Below are 19,285 nucleotides of genomic sequence, written 5' to 3'. Positions count from 1 at the left end.
ATGTGTTTCGAACGATGTTTAAGAACGCAGTCACAGGATAGCATATAAAAACATGGTCTGTCCGCACAGAGACAGCACACGTCAGTGAGGCGCGATAGCTTGAATGAACGCTGTTGAGCATTAGCGGAGGAGGGAGGTCGAGGTTTTTCTGGTTGAGTGCGTGAGGTGTTTTTTGAAGGCCTTATCGAAGCTTCGTAACTTGCAAACCCACGAGTTAGGAAGTCAATAGTAGGCCGACATTGAGTCTTGAGAGCTGCAATTCTGACACCAACCTGACGCAAGGACGAGGGCTTGGCTTTGATACAATAATTTGCAGTACATCCTAGGCATATAGCAAATGTTAGTGAATCAAAAGGTTTTATATCTTGGAACGTTTTTTGTTTTGATTTTTGGCAATCGTCGTGTTTCTGTTGTTCGTCGCGGGGTGGTGCATGTGAATTGGTGAATCTTTTTTATTCAAAACCGTCTAACTTGTCAACGGGTTTTGTTGGAAGGATTTTGGTGCCAAGGACGCTAGACAGGAGCCGGCATTTTGCTTCAATTTTGTTCCAAAACGTGTCAAACGAGTGTTCGACATCCTTTGTCTCGTTGTGAAAAGGCACCTTTTGGAGTAGTTGATCTAACTGCTCCAAATGACGTTTTGCCTTCCTCAACTTTGGGTGCTCGTCCGCATGCGCCAACCAGACCGTACAGCGGCCCTGTATTTCTCCGAGCAGGAGAAATCGGTTGTACGCATGTTCTAGTCCAAAAAGGAGTGCCTCCTGACGTCCTTCCTTTTCACCGTTTTTCAGACCCTCCTCATAGCCTTCGCGGTAGATGGATTCCTCCATCTCTAGCACTTCGTCAAACACCATGGCTGCCGCGTGTGTAGGTTTCGCTCGACTGCGTTCACCCAAGGTCCCAAGTCTAGGGTTCGTGGTAGTGGTGGCGGACGTGAAATAGGTGTATGCAGACGAGCAACAAAATCGAAGAAGCGTAAAAATAGCGAAGAGCGCAGAAATAGCTTCATAGTCTTCACGACACGCATCTTTTAATTTCACCGATTGAAAGAGAATATAGAGGGCAGTCTACGCAACGAGACAAGTGATTCATAGCAACTTTCAGGACTGAATACGACGGCATCACCCTTATAATTTAACAGACCTCTTTTAAAACGTTTGTGTTTCTGGTTTAAGAGTTGACGAGTACCGAGCTGCTTGAGTGTTCCTGTTAAAAAAAAAAAAAAAATACATCAAAATTTCATAAGACATCATATCAAGTCATAATCGTTATGCAAAAGCGGTGAGGAAATACTAGATACATGTGGTCAGGACTGGGGAGAAGAACAGAGACCAAGAAAACTAGAGAACGGGGAAAAAATTTGTTCACGCAAAAGTAGGAACATTTGGTCGAGTCTGTGAGACGCGCAAACGAACAAGTGAACGTAGATATGCGCGACGTGCGTGAACTAAGTGTGTAAATAGTACAATGAGTCAGAAATGACTCGTTTTCGACTGCGTCGACTTAACAACCTCACGTCGTTAACTCGTGCTGGCCTACTTGGTAGCCTTCTTCAGATAGGTGATGACATCGTTACGGTCCTTGTCCTTCTTGAAACCGGCAAACGCCATCTTGGTGCCGGGAATGTACTTCTTAGGATTGGCCAAGTACGTGAACAGTGTGTCGTCGTTCCATGTTATTCCCTTGTCGCGATTGGCCTCGGTATACGCAAACCCCGGTGCCTGGCCAGTTTTGCGACCAAACAGGCCGTGTAAATTCGGTCCGACCTTGTTAGCCCCACCGGCTTCAACGGTGTGGCATTGGGCGCAACGAGTCTTGAACAAGGAAGCACCCTTCTTCTCATCTCCCGGTTGCGGGCCTGTCTTCTTCTTGGGAGGCATGAGAACTTACTGCTGTGTCGCTATGTGTGTGTAGACGCGAATAAGGCGCGAAGTCAAGTGATTCCCCAAAATACAACAAACGAGGAACCAGTTATCGTGGAAGAAAAACAAAACAGAAAAACCGTCAAGAGTGCCTACGGTTGTGCTCTTTTTATGAAGCAAAATTCTTCAATGGACAGCTGACAATGGCTAAAGGGATCGTGCTTGCCAGGGACGGCCGCCTTTTATAGTTCCCCTCAGCGACTCGCGTCATTGCTCAAACCACGTGTCTTCTCGAAAGGCGACCAATGACGTAAGGGCTAATGGCTCGTAATAGACAATGACAGCAATGCAGGGCGAGCTCCAGGAAGCCCAGGTGGGGAAGGTGGTGTGGGGGCGTCGGTTCCCACCCACTTCATCCCCTTTTAGCTTCCGCACCCACTCTGCAAACAAGTGCAAACGTGGTGGGGGGCTCAAGGCAATTGCCAAACGGATATGCCGTTATCGAGCAAGTGATGCATAAGGGGTACCAATGTGTTTGCCGAGCCGTTTTGCAAGAACCGTTCCGCTCAGATTACCGGCAATTCTGCACTAATGACGGTGTTTCGGAGTGCAGTTTTCGTCCCAGTTTCATTGGCACACGCATCTCTGTCGCTGCGTTCGACTTGCATGCCCCCACAAGCCGAACCCCCACCCGCAACCACCGTAGCCAGTCGGTGGATGTGCGACAGAGCAATGGGAAAGAGCGCGATTTCGAGCGCACCCACAACCAAACCATTCGTCATCATGACGCCTTGATGCAATATGCGACAAAAGAAAATGCGCAAGCGAGCTGTTTGGAGTTGTGTGGGGAAAACTGTATTGGCGGAGAGAGACCACGCGATGCACTGCGATCGAATCCTAGAGAAAATCAACACCGCGTCACTCTTCGTTAGTTGTCGCACCACGTGTTTTTTGAAAAGTCACGGGACATTGAGAGGGTGTAGCGAGGAATTCGATGGCTGCGAAGGCACCTGGGACGCAGAATGCCAGCAGACAACAGCTGAACTGCGGCAGACGCGTCTGCACCCCCTATTCCCGCGTTTGGCACCCGTCCCGTTTACAGGGGACCCTTTCGACTTACTGCTCCACACGTAAAAGCCCACACGTCATGTGTTTACGCACTCGTCCGTTCCCTTCCGAAACGCGTTTACCGGCTTACAAACCTCCTTGTTCCAGTTAAAGTTGTCGGCAATGACGTAAATTGCGTATCGTGACTCAAGCGCGATAACATTGCAAAGGAATTGCCCTCGGCGATTGGTCTTCTATAACCACAATTGCTCTTATTCGTCCGCGCCTCAGGAGTAGTGCCTCCAAATCCACTACAGCACCGCCTCGCTTAGACAACCGAGCGTTGTTCGCTCATAGCTGCGCTCTTGCTGCTGCGAAGGAGCGATCACTTACTGAGGCATTGAAGGTTAAATTGCAGGGTTTGCTCCTTGTTCAACCCCTGCACCATCCTGCACATGTCTAATATCCGTTGTTTTCGGAATCACCTTTTACACGCCTCTCTTTTTACCACCCCCTTTGCAATTATTGGGCGCGTGCTTTCCTTTGCAAGAAGGGTGCGCGGTTGTTCAGCAGTTGCCTAGAAGCTTAGCGACCAATCAGCGCGTGAGACCGTACGACTTAGTTGCCGATTCTTCCGCACGCGTTTTGCATAACATAGCTGCCTGCGTCACCTCTTCCCCAATTCAAACGCGTTTTCCAACGTTCCAACTGCCAAATACACTTCACTTCCACAGCGTCGCCCATTGAAACCTCCTGTCAAAAGCACTTGGCTTTGTCTGTAGGTTGCTACCAATTCTTGAATAGACGTTATTTTTGGTAAGTCTCGGTGTCGTCTACGGCTGCTGCGAGGTGCGTCGTCTCTCAGTCTTGCTGCTGGGATCGACGTGCAGCATTAATGTGTGGTGTGTGCACATATTCCCTGGGATGTCGCGAAGGCCCCGTTCGCCCCACTCCAGAGATTATCCCACATCCATCCCACCAAATCCCACACGCTGTGGCCTCTCAGCGGGCCCTCAGCCGCCCACTCGACATCCCATGTCCCACCCCCACTCGCCCCGTCGCTAACACGCCTTACAGTCTCACGGTCCATTGTTCGAGTCCTGACTCGTCCATAGCCCGCTTACCAGTGTAGTTGTTAAACGAGCGTTCGCTTGACGCACTGTCCTTTTTGCTACCACCACCTGCTGCGTGCTTGCTTTTTTTGAACAAGTAAACCACACGCACTTGCTTCTCTCCGTCTCCTTCTATCTCCACCGCTACCGTCACACTCCGACCCAGTCTTCCCTCACACACTCACTCCTTTCTCTGTGTGTGTCTCTGTCTCTGCTCGTGTGTCTTTGCATCCGCCCCGTCTCATACCGACCCCCGATAGTACGAACGAAACGCTCGTGTTTCCTCCCACTGTCCAAGTCCTTGCGTGAGATCTAACCGAAATAATTTTGCACTTGCTGCTCACGTTTTCGTGTCCTCCATTCACGTCTCACTTCGCTTCGAACTGTCGCGTGATCTAGCCGATAGGTTTTAGTCTCGCTTTTTACGCGTATCATAAAACAAATCGTCTTCGTCGTCTGGACGCTGCTGCTGCTGTTGTCGCTGTTGCTTCTGACGCCTTGGCTTTCTAAAACAACGGTCATCGTTAGTCGTTTGTGCTGTCTCCCATCACCTTCGTCTGTGCCGTTATTGTCTTCTCTTTCTGTCTCCGTTTCTATTAACGATCGTTACGTTTTGTACGCTTTTCTTTAAACCACAAACGTGTCTTATACGAACCTCTCTCTCAGCATGACAAAAGTTACTACTACTGCCGTTGAGCAAATGATTATCCAACCCCCCTCCCGCTTCTACGAGGACTCCTCGCTCCCCAAGCCCAACATCTCGTCGCTGGACGAGTACAAGGCGATGTACGAGCAGTCCATCAAGAACCCCAACAAGTTTTGGGGAGACATGGCCCGCGAAGTGATTGACTGGGACCGTGACTTTTCCACAGTGCTCCAGGGAAGTCTGCAGGCTGCAGACTTTGCATGGTTCGCCGACGGAATGCTCTCGCCCTGCTACAACGTGCTTGACCGCCATGCCATTGCAAGACCCGATGCCACGGCCATCATCTACGAGGCCGACGAGCCCAACCAAGGCCGCCACATCACCTACCGCCAGCTGCTTGCTGATGTGTGTCAGTGTGCCGGAGCTTTGGCTTCTCTTGGTGTCGGCAAGGGCGATCGTGTGGCCATCTACATGCCCATGATCCCGGCTGTCGTTGTCGCCATGCTGGCCACCATTCGTCTTGGTGCCGTCCACACCGTTGTCTTTGCTGGTTTCTCCGCAGAGTCGCTCGCCGACCGTGTGAACGATGCCGGCTGCAAGGTGGTCATCACCTCCGATGTCAGTTACCGTGGCAGCAAGGTGATCCCCTTGAAGAACATTGTCGACAAGGCCGTTCCCAACTGTCCCTCGGTCACCAACGTCCTCGTTTTCCAACGCTCTGCCGCTCCTACGGCCTCTATGGTCGACGGACGTGATATTTGGTGGCAGGACATCGTCCCCAAGTTCCCCCGTTACATTCCCAATGTCAGCGTGTCCGCCGAGCATCCCCTTTTCCTCCTTTACACTTCTGGCAGTACCGGTAAGCCCAAGGGTGTCGTCCACACCACGGCCGGTTACCTTCTCGGTGCCCACGCCACCTGTAAATACGTCTTTGACCTTCACCCTACCGACCGCATGGGCTGTGCCGGCGATGTCGGCTGGATTACCGGCCACACTTACATTGTGTACGGTCCCCTCATGATGGGTGCTGCCACTCTTGTGTTCGAGAGTACCCCCGCCTATCCCGACTTTACTCGTTACTGGAGCACCGTTGAGCGTCACAAGTTGACGCAATGGTACGTCGCACCCACTGCCATCCGTTTGCTCCAGCGTGCCGGCGAGTCCTTCGTCAAGCACGACACCTCCTCTCTCCGTGTCCTCGGCAGTGTCGGTGAGCCTATTGCTCCTGAAAACTTTATGTGGTACCATGATGTTGTTGGTAAGAAGAGCTGTGCTGTTGCTGACACCTACTGGCAAACGGAAACGGGTTCGCACATTGTCGCTCCCATCAGTACCGTTACCCCCACCAAGCCCGGTTCCGCCACGCTTCCCTTCTTCGGCATCGACTTGGCCATTGTTGATCCTTTGACTGGTAAGGAGTTGGAGGGCAATGATGTCGAGGGTGTCTTGGCTGTCAAGCAGCCCTGGCCCAGTGCAGCCAGAACCGTCTGGCGCGGTCATGACCGTTACATTGACACTTACCTCAAGCCCTACCCTGGCTTCTACTTCACCGGCGATGGTGCCGCTCGCGATAGCGATGGCTACATCTGGATCCGCGGCCGTGTCGATGATGTTGTGAACATCTCCGGTCATCGTTTGAGTACGTCCGAGATTGAGGCTGCCTTGATGACGCACGCTGCTGTTGCTGAGGCCGCTGTTGTCGGTGTGCCTGATGAGTTGACGGGTCAAGCCGTCAACGCCTTCATCTTGCTCAAGGACGGCTTCGAGGTGAATGCCGAGTTAGAGAAGGAGCTCATCTTGACCGTTCGTACCCAAATTGGACCTTTTGCCAGTCCCAAGAAGCTTATCTTCAGTGACCTCCCCAAGACTCGCAGTGGAAAGATCATGCGTCGTATCCTGCGTAAGGTTCTTGCTGGCGAAGAGGATCAATTGGGTGACGTTAGCACTTTGGCCGATCCCAAGGTTGTCCACGACATCATTCACGCTGTCCACCGTGCCCACGGTAGAGCGTAAGGGAAACGAGAAACCAGCGTGAAACGTGTTTGATGAGGCTAACCCAAGGGTGTGCGCTCGGTCGCCAGGATGTTTGTGGGTGTACGGGATATGGTATTATTGGTATGCGTGTGTGTGTCTCTAGCAGTTGCTATGTGCCGCACTCCTCCTCCTCCTTTCCACTTCCCAAATGCACCGTGTACATTACGTGTTCATAACACAAATCTTGCATTGATTTTTGATGCCTTGCATTGATTGTTCTCTCCTCTATAAACACTAAGACGACAAGAGGCGAGCGAGCGGGTGAGTCGATGGGTACAACAGCCAAGCTTAAACCACCACTACACAACACTTAGTGCGTGCTTGTTTTCGTTCGCACTCGCTCGTGTTCGATGAAAGAAGAATAATAAAATTCGTTATTTTTCGTTATAAAATATAAAAAGGTTGAGCGTAGCAGAAGGAGGAAGGGCGAGCGAGGGGAACGGTACCTTCCTTAGAGCGCGAACATTCTCGGTAAAGAGCGGAAAGTGTGCTTCAGCGAGACCCCGTTGTCTGCAATAGCGATGCGATAGTGATGAACTAGTTAGTCGTGTTACATCAAATAGTGGACCCTCGTTACAGCTCGCGGATACTTAACAGTTAATAATAGTCGTTGTTGATAGTCGTTATGTCGTAATGTGACGGCAGTGCCCGCATTTTAGCTAGTAGGGGCAGTCGCCATCGGGTCCTCCTGAGCGACTGGCAGGGGAGTGGGATCGTCGTAGCCGACGACGCTGCAGAATTGACGCCAGAGACGGAAACGGATCTGATCGTCACTGTTGAGATTTTCGGGACGCGTCCGGACGGTATCGTTAAGCAGAGTGCTGCGTGTGGTGTTGAGCAGCTCGGCGTCACTCAACTCGTTGCGATTTTTGTGAAGCCAAATGTCGGTTAATTCGGCGTATGTCGAGTCGCCGACGGCTTGTTCGACAGCCTTAAAGAAAGATTCGTTGCAGGCCATTAGACCAGCCATTTCCTCTTGTCGATCATGGAATGGAAGCAAAATTTCACTGCGAATAGGATGCAGGTCAATGTGGACATTGGCACTCAGACGGCGATTCGACATCGTGAAAAGAAAAAAGGACTAGTCAAGCGAATATATAGAGTCTCTTGGTCAACAATACTAAGTCAATCAGCTATATGTTGCTCAGTGGGTGTATGAACGTGCAAATATCGAAATGAACAACGATTGATTCAGTCAAAAAACGTAGAAGGAGAAATTGCCCGTTGTATGAATAACTTAGTAAATTTTAGTAGAGGACGTGGAAAATTCGGTCGTTCCTTAGGCACAGCAATAGCTACAATCGTGTCCCAAGTCGAACACAGGGTGTGATGGCGAAGGTTAAGTTTGCACACAGGCGTACGGCGAGCGAGACGTTGATATGATTGTTGTGTCCAAAACAGTATTCGTATATCGCTCACGATGTCGTCGGCTTCCCCTTCACCACGGCGCGTGTTACTGCTTCCTGCATATCGCTTATGACGTAATGTTGTCTGTCAGAGGCTTCCACAACACTGAGATGACGTAAAATCGACACTCAGCGGGGGAAGTGGGGTGGAGAAGAGAGGGTTCTGGAAGGTGGTAGAGTGGAGCGCAGCGTTGCGCAGTGTTGCGCAATAGTGCTTTATGGTTTACCGTAACGCGTTTACCGTTGTTTAGCGAGTATTTTGTATTTTTACTTAACGCAGTTCACCGTGATCTGTTAATCTGCTATATCTCACACTGTCTTTATTACTGCATTCAAACAACACGCTGTAATCGCCTACCAGCCTGTCGTCATCACATTGCTGACGTCGACAATTGCTGTTGGCGGGACGACTTTACCATGCATGGCCATGACCTAGCTCGACAAGTAATAAATTTTTATCACCATCACTTTGTTTATCCTCCACGCGATTGTCCGGGAGTTTTCTCAAAGAATATTATACTATGAAGCCAAAATTCAAAATCCCTTTCGAGTTGTTACCCCTTGCAGCTGCTATTTCTACTGCTGTGGGTATCGCCGGCTTTACAATTGCCCGTAAATTATACCGTGACAAGACCATCCGCGTAAACCCAGCTGAACGGAAACAAATGTAGGCAAATCGCCGGACACGGGGCAAATAAGAAGGTACTGAGAAACTCAAGGAGGCGTCCAACCTCGGATCCTCCTCCACTCCATTCGCAACACACCGACAAGTCCCACGGCCCAGGCACGTAGTAGCGAAATGAACACAGCAATAAGATACGCACCAACAAGTACCCGCTTCCACACATGCCAACAGTAATAAAACACACTCCAGCCCACTACTACACCCCTTCCTCTCTTAACTCAAGAGTTCTAATATAGACAACCTACCGTATCAAAAATCAAACCATACAAAGCGAGATGCTTGCCTGCAAAACAGTCGCAGTTGAAGAGCTATTAACAAGAAAATTAAAGCTCATCATCGCTGACATCAAGACCAGCCTTACGACGGGCCATACGCTCCTTCTTCTTCTTACGGAGCTCAGCACCAGTAAGCTTCTTGACCTTCTTCTTCTTTTCGATCTTGTTACCGAAAGCATCGAATTGGTCGGCCTCCTCCTTCTCTTGGATACGAGGACCAGAACCTTGACCTTGAACCCAGTTGTGGCCGGAAGGAGTCATGTGACCGTTGTTGACAGCCCAGACTTCCTCAGTCAAACCCTCAGTGAACTCACGAGAGTGAGTAACCAAGACGACACCACCAGCGAAGTTCTTAAGACCCTTGGAAAGGGCACCAAGAGAGTCACGGTCAAGGTAGTTAGTAGGCTCATCCAAGACAATGACGTGAGGACGCAACCAGGTACAGGCAGCCAAGACAAGCTTGACCTTTTGACCACCAGAAAGACCCTTAATACGGGAGTGAGAGGTGAGCTCGGGCTCAAGACCCAAGAGGTTGCAGTGCTCCTCAATCTCCTTACGGACCAAGGGACGGAATTGACCGCTCTTCAAAGCCTCAGCACGATCAACCTCAGCAACCATCTTAGAGTGAGTCTCCATAAGCTCACCACGAGGGAGCCAGGCGTTGTCAGTAGACATCATGGGGACCCAGCGCTCACTCTTCATACCAATGTTCTCACCAACAAGGAAAGAACACTCGTACTCGTAAGAGTTCTTGAGCTTACGACGGCTGTGAATACCCAAAATCTTACGTTGAGTACCCTCAATCTTGAAGATCTTGTTCTTCATAGCCTCCTCATCGGCCTCAGTGATGACGCGAGAAGCCTTGTCCATGGACTCAAGATCCTCACCGGATTGGAAACGCCATTGGATATACTCGGAGGGAGTCTTGTCACCGTGGTGACCCAAGTGAGTGAAAGCAGCTTGGGCAACGTAGGCGATACGGCAGTTCTCGTGTTGGTAGATCTCACCAGTAGTGGGCAAAAGCTCACCAGTAAGAACCTTAATCAAAGTAGACTTACCGGCACCGTTGGGACCAATAACGGCAATACGGGAAGAAAGAGAAACTTGGAAAGTAATGTCAACCAATTGGGGCTTGGTAGTACCGGGGTATTGGAAGGACATGTTTTGGACCTTGATGATAGCACGTTGCTTGGTCTTGACACCCTCGAGATAACCGGGCTCGGGGAACTTGAACTCGAGCTCAGAGGCACCCAACTCGTAGTAAGACTTTGCGGGAGGGTACTTGCGGACGAACTCGGAAAGGTTACCCAAGTACTTCTTAAGCTTGAAACGCTCGTAGTGGATAATAGCTTGGCAAACGTGGTCAAGGAAACCAGAGTCGTGAGAAACGATGATGGAAGAAACATCCTTTTGGTTAAGCAAGAAAGTCTCCAACCAGGCGACGTTGACAACATCCAAATGGTTAGTGGGCTCATCCAACAAAAGAATATCGGGGTTCTTGAACATGGCACGGGTAAGAGCCAACTTCATCTTCCAACCACCAGAAAGGGAACCGATGGGCTTAGCAATAAGCTCGTCAGTGAAGGAGTTGTCCTTCAAGGCCTTGATAACCTCGTCACGGCTCTTGATAGTGACATCAGGATCGTTAAGAATGAAGTCGACAGAAAGAATGTCGGCCTCGGACTCATCGATATCGTGCTCGACGTAGACGGTACGAAGGTGGGTAGGGAAGCCCTCGACTTGCTTGTTGACAATGGCACGCATAAGGGTAGACTTACCGGCACCGTTGGGACCGCAAAGACCGTAACGGCGACCACGCTTGAGGCGAAGACGAGTACGGTTAAGAAGAATCTTAGCACCATAAGCAAGAGAGAACTCACAGTTGCAAAGGTCCTCACCCTCTTCCTCCTCCTCAGCTTGGGAAGCACCACCGGGAATCTTGGCAATAGACTTGGTACGGAGAGCCTCGACAACCTTGTGGATGTTGGCCTCGTTGACGATGGTGGTCAAGTAAGAGGTAGTGGAAAGGACCCAGTTCTCGTTCTCATTGTCCTTCTCCTCAACAAGTTGAGCGGCAATGGAAGCGACGTACTTGGCAACAACGGGGTTGTGAACGGGGATCTTGTTCTCAGCCAAGATAGACTTCAAGGTCTCGTAACAAACCTCGGGGTCAGCAGCGGTAGAGATCTCAGGGATCTTACCGTCGACGACGTTACCGACGCGCTCCAAGGTGGAGATAGCGCGTTGAACGACGGAACGACACTCAGGGTCACCAATGGTGTCCTTGATGTGGTAAAGACCGGGCAAAAGCTTGGGCAAGAAGGGAGCAACAACTTGAGGGTCCTCGACAAGCTTGGACATGTTGTCAATAATGACAGCAGTCTTACGCTTGATGGGAGTGGAACGCTCGTTCAAACCACGAGCCAAAAGGGGAACCATAATGGACAAGGTGGGGGATTGGACCTCAGTAACGAAAGTGGTGGCACCCAAAGAGTGAACGGTCTCAGGGACTTCCTCGGGGTGAGCAATACAGTTGATCAACTCGGGAATGAAGCGCTCAATATCAGCGTTAGCGATAAGAGTGCAGATTTTAGTCATGGTCTCCTTGGATTGCTTCTTAACCTCGGGCTTGGTATCCCACATAGACTCAGAAACGACGGGGATAATGCTGGGAACAGCATAAGAGAGTTGAGAAGGAGCGGTCTCGACGAGAGCGTCCAAAAGTTGGAGAGAGTTCATCTTCTCGACCCACTTACCAGTGGTGGTAATGGAGTTGAGAATAGCAGGAACGACAGCCTTGACGGCAACGGGGTTGACGGCACGAACAATAGCTTGGGAAGCAGCAATAGCAGCGTTCTTGACGGCGGGAAGCTTGTCAGCAACCTTCTCAAGAACAGCAGGCAAGAGCTCGACCAAGAAAGGCTCAACATCGGCAGCGACGTTGGGGAACTTGGCAACAGCCTCAATGCCCTTCAAAGCACGCTCACGGGCGACAGGGTTCTTCTTGTCACCGACTTGCTTCTTCAAGGAGTTGAAGATGGTGGTAGGGGCATCTTGCTCCTCGATGGGACCGTTGATGAAAGAGGCCAAGGAAGAGGCGGCATCGACCTCTTGAGCCTCGTCACAGACGGTAAGGCGGTTGAGCAACTCTTCAAGAGCTTTGATGGACTGCTTGTTCTCACTCTTTGCAGACATCCCGGAGGTTGGTTGTGGGTAAGATCATGCGGCGGTGAGTCGTATTTGTATACGTGTCAATGGCAAAACATTAATATATAGCATTAACTATAGCATTATGATCGCAAAAATTAACTTTACAAACGTACTGTATAGCTGTAATCTCTGTTACTTGTGACTGCTTCATCGGTATGTTGTTTGGTTGCCAATGCTTATTCTCAGCTGGATTTAGTGAGGGGGGCAACGCAAAAATTGGACCGGATTTTGGTGGTGGCAGTTCCTTCTCGGTTACCAAACCTTGCTGTTAGCGCCGGTCCGAGTTGGCTAATAAACGTGGTTGCGTTGGAATGGCTGTCAGTTGGTCCGTTTTCGTACAGCATATTGAATGGTTATTTATTTAGTTGCAGTTACTTAATAATTGTTTTTTTTTTTTTACAATTTATGTCTTAGGGTTTTACGACTTTTGTATGTTTATTATATGCTGTTGTTTTTTGGACTTTATCATTAAAGCCAATACATTTTTCACTTAATATTTAATATCAATTACTGCTGTTTCATTTTTCATTTTTCATATTTTATATTTTATATTTTGTATTATATGTTTATTTTATTTAATATATATTATTTGTAGACAATTTACTCGCTCAACATTAAAACATGTCAAATAAAGTATAATTACACTTGTGAATTAGCCATGTCTTCTACCTTTGTTGCTTGATCTTGTTTACGTTTGCTTCCATACCGTCAATAAAGATTCTTCCCTAATAGAGATGCATCGTTTTTATTTAAGAATATCGGACGATCAAACTATTTACTAAAAAGTTTAAAGTACGACAAAATGTCGCTTTGAGATGCACTAATCAGTTATCGAATGGTATACAAAACATTAATATAGAATTACTCAACAACGATCAAAACAAAAAAATAGAAACATTGCATTCACAAACATCGTAGTACTTACGCCTTCTAAGCAAGTTGAGCGAGTCCCATTAACATCTCGTCCGTTTTTCTGCCGTAGGATAACTTTTAACGACTCCAACAACGCTTCCACCAGTTAGAGCATCATTTTTCTTGTAAAGCCTTGGGACATTCATTGTTGACGAATCTCCGTCTTTTCCATCTTCGTATAACAAAGAAAGAAGGCTACGAAGCGTACGCGTTGAGCTAGAATTCGTGTCGTCAATGTTTGTTTTCCAGCAGGTGTTTACGAAGGACTCATAAAATTATGGATATACCATCCACACATCTTGACCAGAATATCGACAAGGTTGTGGATGGACTAATACGGTTGTCTCTTTCAAGTTCCCCAGAATCCAACGATCCTGAATTGATAAGCAAAAGACTTGCCAGACACAGAAGAAACAACTCACTTAATAAACCATTTACAGCACCATCCTCTCGAAGAGGGAGCTTTGGTAAACATCATCGAAAGACAGGAACAGCTGAAAGTCGATTGGGTGTCCAAAGATCTTTCTCTGGAATGCCTTCCTCGATTGGCTTATACAATACTTCAACTCCGCTTGCTAGCAGTGAAAAATTGCCATTTCCAGAAGTAACCCCTAGTCAATCCTCTGCTGCTGTTACTTCAAGTGACAAGAACAAATCGACTAAGGACGATGGAGACTCAGAAGACAAGCATCCTTCAAATACACCAGATGAGTTCCCTACTTTTCCGGATGATAATAGCGGCGATGACCATGATGATGACCATGACGATGAACGGCTCTCTCCAGTGCTCTTAGCACTTCATACAAATGAACAAGACAGTGATATTTCAGACAACGAGTTTACTCTTAACCCGCATGCCGATACAAACAATTTACTTGGACGCCTCGATGATGAGCTCAACCCACAAAGCCCACGAGTCACCGGTTCTAACAAGTTATCACCAAATGATTTAGAAAACGAAATTGGTAACGCTACAAACATTAACCTTCAGCGCCGTCTTTCAGACATATCCATTCCGGCCTCTGCTCTTAATGAGTTACAGGAACGTCATGAAAGCATCAGGCGTGAACTCAAGGAAGCTCAACCTTCATCCACCCTCACCTTGAAAGAACAAGCGCAAGTCATTGACAACCTCCGTAAGGAGGTATTTGGCTTAAAGCTTAAGTGTTATTTTCTGTATGACCAGCTCAACAAATTTCATGATCAAGACATGAAAGATGTAATGAAGCAAAATGTTGATCTTAAAACATTGACAATGGAACTTCAGCGTACGGTGGTTGGCTACGAGAAAAAGAACCAAGAGTTACAACGAGAGTTGGAGCAGGCAATGCAAAGTGCTGCGGCAGCCAAGAGAGATTATGTAAACGGAAACGAACGACCCTCTAGTTCTTCGACACAACAATTTACTGAGAGTGAACAGGAGCTTATTCTGAAGATGCTCGAAAAGGAGCGCTCGGAGAATGCTGCCTTAACAAAGGAGCTGGATTCCTTGCGAATAATTGCGAAGAATAATACTGACCCCAATTCACAATTAGTTGAATCGTTACAGAGAAACAATAATCTTCTGCGTAAAGATCTGAGTACGCTTAACGAATCACTTATGATGGTTACGTACGAAAAGGACCAGCTACTCCAACAGTTGGATAATGCTATGGCAAAAATGAAAGAAGAGAAGGAGCGGGTACTCCTGGATGCCGAAAAGAGTCAAAACGAAATCTGGGACCAAATGATCTCTTTTAAGATGAAAACTCAAGAGCAAGCGGTTGAACTTGCACGTCTTCAAAGAGAGCTTGATTCGCTTGAATCGGATTCTGAAGGAAAGCTTTCTAAAATGGAAGCTCAATGGAAGGAAGACGTAGAGCATCTTCAACAGTTCGCCGAGGATTTAACTGCTGACTTGGAGCAGAAGAAGGAGGAATTGACTCGTACCACAAAAGAATCACAGACTTATGAAAGTGCATTGAATACCCTTCGACAAGAGGCCGAAGCTGAACTCGACAAACTAGACAAAATCATAAAGGACAACGGCGAAAGCATTAATCTCTTTAAGACCGAGATAGAGAGACTGAACGAGGAACTCTCAGTGATGACTGAAAACTACGATAAGAAGTGTGATGAACTTGATTCTTTAAAGAAAAATTCATTAAGTAAGGAATCAGAACATGCCGCTGAACTTGCAAATATTAGGTCAGAGAAACAGTCCCTCGAAAATAGTCTCAAGGAGGCCAATGATGATTATCATGTTCTTCAAGAAGAATTGGATTCCATGCGCACGAAGATTTCTGAATGCGAAACGAGTTTATCTGACAAGGAACAACAAATCAAGACACTGCAATCCGAGAACGAACAGCACCTATCATTGGAGGAAGATCTTAAAGATCAATTAAAGAAATCAGAATCCGAGTTGTCTGACTTGCGTGAACAATGCCAGCAATTATCGGCTGAGGAAATTGCCATCCAACAGCAAAAGTGTGAGGATTTGAAGAAGGAGACCGCACAACTTCAACAAGAAAAGTCGAAACTTAATAAGGATTATACTGTTCTTCAAAGACGTTACTCCGTTCTTGAACAAAGACTGAACTCTTTGGAGGATGGCATAGTGAAGACTTTTGATCGAAAAGTTGATCACTGTTCTACGGAGATTCTCCTACGTCAAATCAAATGGCTTAAGGAAATTGAACGACACAACTCATCAGATTACGATATGATCCAGCGGAAGGTCACAAGGCTCGAGCAAAGTCTCAAAGATCGTGACAATGCTCTAGATAATGCCAATGTGGAGCGGAAAGAGCTTAAGGTATTACTGGATTCTGAGAAACGGGCTAAAAAGATGTTGCAAAACCAATACGAGTCTTTGAAGCAGCTTCAAAGATTGTCGCAGCTCGATGCCGTTGGCTCCTCACCTTCAGGCAAGGCGAAGGTTCGCGAAATTAAATCTCTGCAGCAAATGGAACGTAAGTTCAAGGAGCAGAGTGTTGAGCAGCTTTCTTACTTGCAAACTTTTGTACAGCGACTTGGCAAAGTGTTTAGCATCAATGGTTTGCCTTCATTTACACCTGTGTCTTCGGATTCTCCTGGTTCATCATTCCTTCAGCTCCAACGAAGTGCAGACTTCTGTCTTAAGGAAGCGGATCATCTCCTAACTGGTGTGACACGGAAGTACAAGGTGATGGAACGCAGTATGGTCACCGAAATGGCGAAACTAAGTGATGCCCTAGATGCTTGTATTAAGCGAACAGAACGTCTCGAAGGACGTTTACAAAGTAATTCATCTCTTATACCCGGCTCCCCTCGAGGCCGAACTTCAAGAAGTATTTCTCGGGAAAGTGTGACTCGACGGTCAATGGACGATCGACGTCCGCTTAATGTTTCAAAAGAAAAGCTTCTTTTGCAAAAGGATCTTGGAGAGCTTAAGCGTGACACCGATGAAATGGGCACTGTCTGGCTCGCAAGATTGCGAGATATGGAATTCCAATTGAAAGCCGAGCAGGAAGCGCGAAGAAGAGATAATAAGGGAGCAAAGGAAAGATTAGATGAATTGCTTAAGCACAATCGTGACCTCACCACACAGCTTTCGAAAGATCGAGCGTATGCGTCACGTACGGGTTCTTGGAGCAGTACGAAAACTCGAGATTAAAAGCGATGGTGAAGCAAAAGCATTTGTTATTGTTTTCTTCTGACACCCTTTTTATTTATTGTATATTTTCATTTGGTTCCGTATAACAACCAACGCTCGAATGGCTTTCGATTTTACAAGTCAAAAAGTTTATGGCATCCTTTATCACAATTACAGAAAAAACAAACAAACACATTCTTTTTTTTTTTTCCTTGAACATAAATTATACACTCCGTCTTTTTGAGTATTATTTACTAATTCCTGCCTACTTTAATCAATTTATAGAGTATACTTTTTGGTTGCTCGCCTTCGAGTAATATAGGAAATCCTGTAGGTGGAAATAAACGACAAAAAGGTCACTAGACATTTAACAAACTAAACATGATTACTTGACAGCGCTTCAATAACTTCATTCGCCCTGCTACTATTACTTCGCTATGTATATGACGTAATTCGGGTTCACTCAGTTAAGGTTCATATAACCTCATCGGTTGTCGAACTTGCGAAACTTAGTGAATCAGCATAATACTCAATAGCGGTTTAAATGAGATTGAAAAACGACGAATTGAAACGACCTGCTTCTGGAAAAACGAAGTTTGAAAGTCCAAATGACAATGACTACGAACGAGTAAAAGGGGGTTCAAAAGTTGCTGAGTATACAGCACTCAATGATCGCAAAATATGGGATAAGGAAAATACGCTCGAGAGATTGTTTGTTCCTCGATTAAATGCTTTAAAACACGGAGAAAATGAAAATTTGAAACCGCATTCAAGTCAATTCTCCATTTGGGATCAAACTGACCTAATAGAGTCCGGTGGCTCGGACCAAAGATCGCTAAGTCTTCGATTGCTTGAACCAAGTCAGGTACAGCTTCTTCGTAATCGAAAAGTACTGCGGAACCAGGCTGCGTGTCAATTGTTTTTCCTGAATTATTACTCAAGGCTGTTTGAGTACTTAGGTCGCAGAAGCGAAAGATTTCGACAATTCAATTCGAAAGCTCTCTGCTTATCCAAGTTTACACACAAAAAGTTATGGAAGGAGTATTGTGGTCGTGAAAGAGCTTTTCTTCGGAAGGCAAGAATTCGACTTCAGGCCTCACAGTTTGATCCAATTATAAAACTCGGACAGGGGGGTTTCGGCTCTGTTTGGTTATCTAGAAAAAGAGATTCAGGCGAATTGGTTGCCTTGAAGATATTCAAGAAAAACGTTCTCAAAATTCGCAATGAAGTACGTGATTTGCTTGCAAGGGGATAAGCTAACACAAGAAAGACGAACCATGTAATGACTGAACGGGATATACTATCTAACACTGATTCGCCGTGGCTCATAAAGCTGTATTACGCATTCCAGGATCCTGAATATGTTTACTTGGCCATGGAGTATGTTCCTGGAGGTGACTTTCGCATGTTTCTTCTAAATCATGGAATTTTAAGTGAAGATCAAGCACGTTTTTATCTTGCTGAAATGTTTACCAGCATCGATGAAATACATAAACTCGGTTTTATTCATCGGGATATCAAGCCAGAGAATTTTTTAATCGATATAAAGGGACACATTAAGTTAGCTGACTTTGGTATGTGTCTTGGTAAAATAAACGAAGAGCTTATAAACTCACTAAGGGTTCAATTACAAAATAATTTTGTTCCAGAAATCCAGGAGGAATTAACTCACCAGCAAAGGATTAACATCTACAGAGAATATCTAATTGATGGGAAAAAACGAGTAAGCAACTATGCAACCAATTGCGCTAACTAAGTTTCATTAGATTCATTCCTGTGTCGGATCAGCGGAATACATGGCTCCAGAAGTGCTTTATGGAGAACCATATGACCACAGAGTTGATTACTGGTCCATCGGTTGTTTAATGTTCGAATGCTTACTAGGCTACCCTCCTTTTTACGGTGGTACTGCGAATGAAACATGGAATAATTTGTACCACTGGAAACATATTCTACATGGTATTAAGAGTCAGAAGGAACTCGGTTGTCTCGAAATAAATATTTCTGACGAAGCTTGGTCTTTAATATTTCAGTGTATTACCGATTCTCAGTTTCGATTGCAGCGGTTTTCTGATGTTCAAGAACATCCATTTTTCAGTGGCATACAATGGGAACGAATTAGAGAACAATATCAGCCACCTTTTATTCCAGTTCTCACTAATCTACTTGACACGCGTTACTTTGATGATTATTCCAATGAGGACGAACCACTGTTCTCAAACAAAAATCAAAAGTCTAATCCGAAGAGTGCAATTAATGGGACAAAACATCGGGGACCATCGATGGAGAATGCCCATAGGGGCACATTTTTAGGGTTCACGTATAAATATAAACCTGCAATGATTCACGAATTTGAAGATTTAGCTTAGTAAACTGTTAATAATAATAATAATAAAACAAAACTTTTGTTAAAATGTATGCGCTTTATGAAATTTAATTTAGCTGCATTGAACAAACTAATCGTATATTGCTTTTAAACC

General features: G+C 46.5%; 8 protein-coding genes across 8 annotated transcripts; 4 read left to right on the top strand and 4 right to left on the bottom strand.

Moving 5' to 3' along the window:
• Positions 1-452: 452 nt before the first annotated feature.
• Positions 453-854, bottom strand: SJAG_02745 (DUF1715 family protein; the record flags this gene model as incomplete). The annotated part of the gene is made up of 1 exon (XM_002173901.1): positions 453-854. One exon carries the CDS (start codon positions 852-854, stop codon positions 453-455), a length of 402 nt encoding a protein of 133 aa, XP_002173937.1.
• A 291-nt stretch (positions 855-1,145) lies between these two features.
• On the bottom strand, positions 1,146-2,135 carry SJAG_02744 (cytochrome c). The gene has a single exon (XM_002173900.2). It carries the CDS (start codon positions 1,878-1,880, stop codon positions 1,536-1,538), a length of 345 nt encoding a protein of 114 aa, XP_002173936.1. The 5' UTR covers positions 1,881-2,135; the 3' UTR covers positions 1,146-1,535.
• Positions 2,136-3,557: 1,422 nt separating this feature from the next.
• On the top strand, positions 3,558-7,118 carry SJAG_02741 (acetate--CoA ligase). The gene is made up of 2 exons (XM_002173899.2): positions 3,558-3,725; positions 3,987-7,118. Exon 2 carries the CDS (start codon positions 4,689-4,691, stop codon positions 6,678-6,680), a length of 1,992 nt encoding a protein of 663 aa, XP_002173935.1. The 5' UTR covers positions 3,558-3,725; positions 3,987-4,688; the 3' UTR covers positions 6,681-7,118.
• On the bottom strand, positions 7,015-8,097 carry SJAG_02740 (hypothetical protein). The gene has a single exon (XM_002173898.2). The coding sequence runs from the start codon at positions 7,762-7,764 to the stop codon at positions 7,357-7,359; it is 408 nt and encodes a 135-aa protein (XP_002173934.1). The 5' UTR covers positions 7,765-8,097; the 3' UTR covers positions 7,015-7,356.
• Positions 8,031-12,354, bottom strand: SJAG_02738 (translation elongation factor eEF3). The gene has a single exon (XM_002173897.2). It carries the CDS (start codon positions 12,260-12,262, stop codon positions 9,116-9,118), a length of 3,147 nt encoding a protein of 1,048 aa, XP_002173933.1. The 5' UTR covers positions 12,263-12,354; the 3' UTR covers positions 8,031-9,115.
• Positions 8,458-9,028, top strand: SJAG_06002 (hypothetical protein). The gene has a single exon (XM_011050681.1). It carries the CDS (start codon positions 8,629-8,631, stop codon positions 8,776-8,778), a length of 150 nt encoding a protein of 49 aa, XP_011048983.1. The 5' UTR covers positions 8,458-8,628; the 3' UTR covers positions 8,779-9,028.
• Positions 12,355-13,222: 868 nt separating the features above from the next.
• SJAG_02737 (MT organizer Mto1) lies at positions 13,223-17,224 on the top strand. The gene has a single exon (XM_002173896.2). The coding sequence runs from the start codon at positions 13,467-13,469 to the stop codon at positions 16,824-16,826; it is 3,360 nt and encodes a 1,119-aa protein (XP_002173932.1). The 5' UTR covers positions 13,223-13,466; the 3' UTR covers positions 16,827-17,224.
• Positions 17,225-17,306: 82 nt separating this feature from the next.
• SJAG_02736 (AGC/NDR protein kinase Mug27) lies at positions 17,307-19,228 on the top strand. Its single transcript, XM_002173895.2, has 3 exons — positions 17,307-18,033; positions 18,076-18,528; positions 18,572-19,228. The coding sequence occupies exons 1-3, from the start codon at positions 17,350-17,352 to the stop codon at positions 19,172-19,174; spliced, it is 1,740 nt and encodes a 579-aa protein (XP_002173931.1). The 5' UTR covers positions 17,307-17,349; the 3' UTR covers positions 19,175-19,228.
• Positions 19,229-19,285: the final 57 nt, after the last annotated feature.

Source organism: Schizosaccharomyces japonicus (genome assembly GCF_000149845.2).
Source record: "Schizosaccharomyces japonicus yFS275 unplaced genomic scaffold supercont5.1, whole genome shotgun sequence".
NCBI classification, from domain to species: Eukaryota; Fungi; Ascomycota; class Schizosaccharomycetes; order Schizosaccharomycetales; family Schizosaccharomycetaceae; genus Schizosaccharomyces; species Schizosaccharomyces japonicus.
The sequence above is the reverse complement of the archived record's forward strand: the minus strand, read 5'-3'. Positions and strand labels throughout refer to the sequence as shown.